At 38.6% G+C, this 6000-nt stretch overlaps 2 protein-coding genes across 2 annotated transcripts; both read right to left on the bottom strand.

Annotated features, from left to right (window-relative positions):
* Nucleotides 1-1039: 1039 nt before the first annotated feature.
* Nucleotides 1040-2918, bottom strand: LOC149407497 (putative ubiquitin-conjugating enzyme E2 38). The gene is made up of 5 exons (XM_089614181.1): nt 2719-2918; nt 2263-2637; nt 2092-2155; nt 1863-2002; nt 1040-1783 (listed from the first exon to the last, which is right to left on the bottom strand). Exons 1-5 carry the CDS (start codon nt 2740-2742, stop codon nt 1178-1180), a joined length of 1209 nt encoding a protein of 402 aa, XP_089470307.1. The 5' UTR covers nt 2743-2918; the 3' UTR covers nt 1040-1177.
* A 789-nt stretch (nt 2919-3707) lies between these two features.
* Nucleotides 3708-5368, bottom strand: LOC149407496 (putative ubiquitin-conjugating enzyme E2 38). The gene is made up of 4 exons (XM_089614184.1): nt 5072-5368; nt 4931-4994; nt 4720-4859; nt 3708-4610 (listed from the first exon to the last, which is right to left on the bottom strand). The coding sequence occupies exons 1-4, from the start codon at nt 5264-5266 to the stop codon at nt 3948-3950; spliced, it is 1062 nt and encodes a 353-aa protein (XP_089470310.1). The 5' UTR covers nt 5267-5368; the 3' UTR covers nt 3708-3947.
* Between the last annotated feature and the right edge of the window lie 632 nt (nt 5369-6000).

Here is a 6000-nt window from a genome sequence, read left to right as displayed (position 1 = left end):
GACCGATACTTCATCAGGGAAAAGATTGAAGGAAAAATCATCGACCTGGAGTACATTCCGACGGGTCACCAAATCGCTGACATTTTCACCAAAGCCCTACCTCGAGCGACATTCTCCGAGCTATGTAGCAAGCTTGACCTTCTCAACATATACAACCAAGCTTGAGGGGGAGTGTTGAAAACATAAGTGGAGAAAAACAATGTCCATGCATAACCTTGGAAGGTCCATCATCCTTGGAAATTGCAACATTCTATTTTCCATGTATTTTTTGTATAGTTCCTAGATTAACTCTTCCTTGTTTCCATGTAAAGTAATCATGTTTACTTATCTTCATTATATGTATAAATAGAGGCTTCACCTCTCATAACAAATAATATATAAAAAAGATTCATTCTCTATATTCTCTCTACCTTGAATTCATATTTCTACAGAAATATATATAGATTAGAAAGGACATGAGGTTAATATGTATTTTCTTGATAATATAAAACTTAGTACTAAGTCGAAAATAAAATACTATTCAGTTTAATAGATATTGTAGATATTGTATTCTAGAGAGTAATACTGCTCGGTGTAGGCGGGCGGTTGTCTAAGTGTGATCTATGTTCTCTGGAGCAGCATCCAAGTTAGGGTAGACTCGAAAATTGTCGATGTTGTGCGTCACAATGCGTGTGAAACACCCGACTAGAAAATTCACAATGCGTGTGAAACACCCGACTAGAAAAATTCATCATCACGTTCACGAACAAAGTCTTTTCAATTTTGAAACTACATTTTGAAAAAAAGAACGTAAGAGATGCATATTGTAAATTTCGCTGGAAAACAAAAATAGATAAAGCTGAATTACTTTATAGAAAATATATGAGTTTTCACACCTAGACAAGGTAATTGTTTATTTTTATAAAAATGGTCTTTTAGTCACCGGAAGCAAGCATAAGATGATCAGTAATTATCGGTACTTGGTGAATTTAAGTTTGAGGTGTGCCTATTACTGAGATATTTTTCTCAATGCATCAGTGGCTACTTTATCCTATTATCAATGAAAAACTTTTAATAAATGAGAAAAAAAAGGCCACTTGGTCACACTTTTACAGTCACTATTTTAATTAAAAAGATCTATAGTTAAAAAGGATGTGATTTAATAGATATTGTATTCTAGAGAGTAAGACGCTTGCTTTTAGGTGTAATCTGTGTCCTCTGGAGCGGAATTCAAGTTAGGATAGTGTCGGAACTCATCGATGTTCTGCGTCACAACGCGTGAGAAACACCCAACTAGAAAATTCATCATCGCTTTCACGTCCGTCCTAAACGAACTCTCGTTTTCTTTTTCTTCCTTTTCTTCCTCGTCCTCGAAGAGCTTGAATTTCTTGGCCACGAACTCCGAGCAATCCCCGTCGCCGTAGGCCTTACAGGCGACGAGGATGTCTCTGCCTCGCCTCCGAAAGTGCCACGTCACCAGGTCGGCGAAGTGGTGAGGAGGGGTTCTGAGGGAGTACACCATGGTCTTGAGCGAGAGAACGAACACGGTCTCGTTGTACTTGTTGGACTCTTTTACCCCTGCCTTTCCGACATAATGTTTGTTGAATCCTGGCTCGTTGAAGAAAGGCTTCTCGTTGAGGATGAGAGCCTGGATTGACACGAGGACTTGAAGCATCGTCGATTCTCCGGCCACCCAATTTTCCCTTTCTTCACCGGTCCACGTTCCCAACAGACTCAGGCATACTTTCCCACAATCATACAGGTTAGGGTTTATGCGAAGACCCCCCGAGTGGTAATGCACCAACTGGGAAACAAAAACAAAATTGATGATTAATTAGTCATTGTGGTTAATTAATTGACGATATCGAGAGATTCAAACTCACCGGAGGTACGTCAGGATATTTAGGAGGGAAGTAACAGTCGAAGAAGAAGAGTCCACCGTAGTACGGAGTTCCAGCGGGTCCCACCATCGCCGCCCTCAGAAGGTCCATTCTGTCTTCAGCCACTCTTACGAATATGGTCTCTGCTTAATTAACCAAATTAATTAATAATTAACCTTGATTTAGTCTAGAGAGAAGAAGACTAGATTTGAAGATCAAATTGATCACCAACCTGGTAAATCGGTTGAAAGACTGGACCACTCTTTGCTAATTCTTCTCGCCCACGCCTTATCGCCCTGAATAAAAGAAAAGATCGTTAGTTATTATAAATAACAAAACCGAACCTGTGTGAAATACCTTGCATCGCAAGCAATAGTAGAAATTAGGTAATGTGATTCTTTACCTTGACACCAGACCCGTCCTCTTCGGCGTAATGATGGTCGGAGAAAGAATCGACAGTGTCGAATCTCGGGAACTGAACGAATTCCAACAGAGTGTCGATGGAATTAATCACGGCCGAGCTAGGCCCGGCTGCGTCGAATCCAGAATCAGGGCTAGGGTTAGGGTTAGGGTTAGGGTTTGAAGGAAGGTTGACGAGCGAAGGGAGTGAAGTTTCGACTCCGGTGGGCATATCGGACTTGTCGAAGTGAGATTGCAATAGCATGTAATCGGTGTCCGCAGTATTATTCTCTTCCTCCCCCAAATCGCTGTAATCTCCAGAATCGTCGTCGTCGTCCATGTAATCATAATAATCATCGTCCTCAACCTCTATCATACTCTGTAATTCACAACACCACAAATTATAATTATATGTCTATATATTCCTGTATAGAAAAATCTGAAGTTGCATATGCCTTACCTTGATTTCTTCGGAATTATCCATCGTGATTCGAATCTCGTCTCAGTAAAAGCAAGTCAAGGGATTTAGATAGTGAAGTATAGATTAAAATTTAGAAGTATGGAGTTTTTTTTTTTTTTTTTTTTTTTTTGGGAAGATGGAGTGATTCGATCGTATGTACATGTGTGTATATATATGCGTTTGGTGATTTGGAGTCCTACTTTTGGGCCTTTCCTACTTCTACACGGAAAGGAATAGTAATACAAGATGTTGATATTTTTTTAAATGTCACACATCTAATATGTAATTTACTTGCCCGATTTCCCTACATACAAATATTAATTAGAGTAAAATTAAATTACTTAATTAGTGTAACAAAGTTTGTATAGTGTAATTTAATGGGATTTGGACGTGGTTGTCTTATAAAAGATATTTATGTCCCATTCTAAATTTAATTTTAAATCAATACTCAATTTTAGTGTAAATTTATATGTATGTGTGAGATATTACTAGAAGAAAAATATGAAAAATAAATAAAAACGTATATTTTAAAAGTAGAGAGAATTAATGTTATTTTTTTTAATAAATTTATTGACGTATGTATACTAAAAATAATTATTTTATCGATCATTTTTCAACAAGTATTGTTATTTCATTAATGATAATATATAATTGAACCACACGTATAGACAATTTCATGGCCATGTATTCTTAATATCATTTTCCTATTAATCACGACGGTGATTGGGAACTTCCTCGAAGCGGAAGTAATTTCAGCCCTATATTGAAATGTCGAGATGGAAGGCAAAAAAATGAAGAGGTATCATTTTCCTATTAATCATGACGGTGATTATTGGGATAACACCAGTCACTGATGCTACTGAAAGGCTAGCGCTGAGAAATACCGGGTCGAACGGGCAAGAAATTGCCAAAGAAGATAGTTCAGAGCAAAGAAAAGCGGAGAGACGGGAGATAACCAAGTAGGAAGGACTCTGAGGAGAAGGGAGAGAGAACAGAGCAAATACGATCTAAGAAAAGAACAGTACTATGAACACACTGTATTGTTGCTAATATAATGGATGGCTAATCAAGTACAACTTCTCAAACGTTGGCTCAAAAGTAAATTTAAAGTTTATAAATGGCTATATGTCTACATAGCCTTGATAGAAAAATTCGATCGGCAAAGGTTATATACCTATAGGTTCCACTAACTAGTTGACTAATTAACCAAAATAAACATATTAAGTCTCTCAAGTGCTACTGGTGCCCCGTCTAGAGTTCTTGGAGCCCCGTTTAGTGTTCTTTGTCTTAGGATCCTCGCGGAACTCGTCGATGTCTTGAGTCCCAACTCGCGAGAAAAGCTCCAGAAGATTCATCATGATTCCCTTCACTGCCTTTCTAAAAGAGGGTGAACCTTTATAACCCACTTTTTCTTTTTTATCTGTTTCTTCTTCTCCTTTTTTTTCTTCCAAGTCCTCGAAGAGCTTGAATTTCTTGTCCACAGAATCCAGGGAAGCCCCGTCGTCTGCGTAGGCCTTACAGGCGACGAGGATTTCTCTTCCTGTCCGCTGGAAGTGCCACGTCACCAGGTCGGCAAAGTAATGAGGAGGGTTTCTCATGGAATACCCCATGGTCCTGAGCGAGAGAGTGAACACGTCCTCGTTGTACTCGTTTGACCTTTTTACCCCTGCCTTTCCGACGTAATGTTTGTCGAATCCTGGCTCGTTGAAGAAAGGCTTCTCGTTGAGGATGAGAGCCTGGATCGACACCAAGACTTGAAGTACCGTCGATTCTCCGGCCACCCAATTTTCCCTTTCTTCACCGGCCCACGTTCCCAACAGACTCAGGCACACTTTCCCACACGCATACAGGTTAGGGCTTATGCGAAGACCCCCCGAGTGGTAATGCACCAACTGGGAAAAAAATAACAAAAGAAATTGATGATTAATTTCTCGTTTCACCATTATTGATCAATGGTTAGGATAGGTAATTAATCGACAGAACGGAGAGATTAAATCTTACCGGAGGTTTACGAGGATACTGAGGAGGGAAGTAACAGTCGAAGAAGAAGAGTCCACCGTAGTACGGAGTTCCTGCGGGTCCCACGATCGCCGCCCGCAGAAGGTCCATTCTGTCTTCAGCCCCTCTTACGAATATCGTCTCTAACGAACCAAAGTAATTAATTAGCATAATTAATTACTCTAGAGTTTTGGAGATCAAATTGATCACTAACCTGGTAAATCGGTTGCAAGAATCAACCACTCTCTGTTAATTCTTCTAGCGCACTCCTTATCGCCCTTAATAAAAGAAAGATCGTTGATTGTTATAATTAACAAAACCGATCATATATACATATATATGATGTCATCACTACCTTTAATCCCGATTGGTATTCAGCATAATGATGATCGGAAAAAGAATCGACGGTATCGAATCGGCGAAAGCTTTTGATCGCATTAACGACGGAGCTTTTGATCGCATCGGATCCAGAAGCAGGTTTAGTGCTTGGGTTTGAAGGAAGGTTGATCGACGAGGGAAGTGAAGCTTTGACACCTCTGGGCTTAGGCATATCTGCTTGATTGAAGTGAGATTGCAACAATGACTAATCAATCCCTTCCTTATTCTCTTCTTCCTCCACAAAATCGCTATACTAGTATTTTGGAAACCATGGGTCGTATTTATATACTTAAAAAGTGATTGCTCGTGGTAACCGTATCGTGTTTTCTACAATAATTGCTAAAATAAACTCTGATCATTTATTAATTGTATTTAAAGTCTAAATTCAAATCCGACCAATTATTTTTTACAAATCCATAATCATTTAAATTAAGCTATTGAATAATCATGTTAAATGATTTATTTAATCGTATTTTAGTCGTTTTTAGACATTCGGACTGAATTTATTGAGATAAAATTATCAAAAACATAATAAAAATAAAACTAAAACACTTGTTTAATTGATTCTAAATTTAAATATATTTTAAATCTGCCAATTATATTCCATAAAAAAGTTAGCAAAAAAAAATTACATTCCCAAAAAAAAAAGAAAACAGGGCACTCGGATTCTGGAAGGCGTTGTTTACGTCCAATTGAGCAAGTTCCCAACCATGAGAAGCTGCCAAAGCAAGTAAGAGCTTGATCGTGACTAGCTTAGCTACCGGGGAAAAAGTATCCACAACATCCACGCCTTCTTGTTGGTTGTATCCCTTAGCCACTAATTGTGCCTTGTGCCGAGCCAAAGAGCCATCTGAGTGGACTTTATTTTTAAACACCCATTTACATCCTATGGAATGCTTTCCTCAA

This window comes from Urtica dioica, chromosome 1 (assembly GCF_054948205.1).
Source record: "Urtica dioica subsp. dioica isolate 48M chromosome 1, U.dioica_male_clone48M_v1_H2, whole genome shotgun sequence".
In the NCBI taxonomy this organism is placed as follows: domain Eukaryota; kingdom Viridiplantae; phylum Streptophyta; class Magnoliopsida; order Rosales; family Urticaceae; genus Urtica; species Urtica dioica.
The sequence above is the reverse complement of the archived record's forward strand: the minus strand, read 5'-3'. Positions and strand labels throughout refer to the sequence as shown.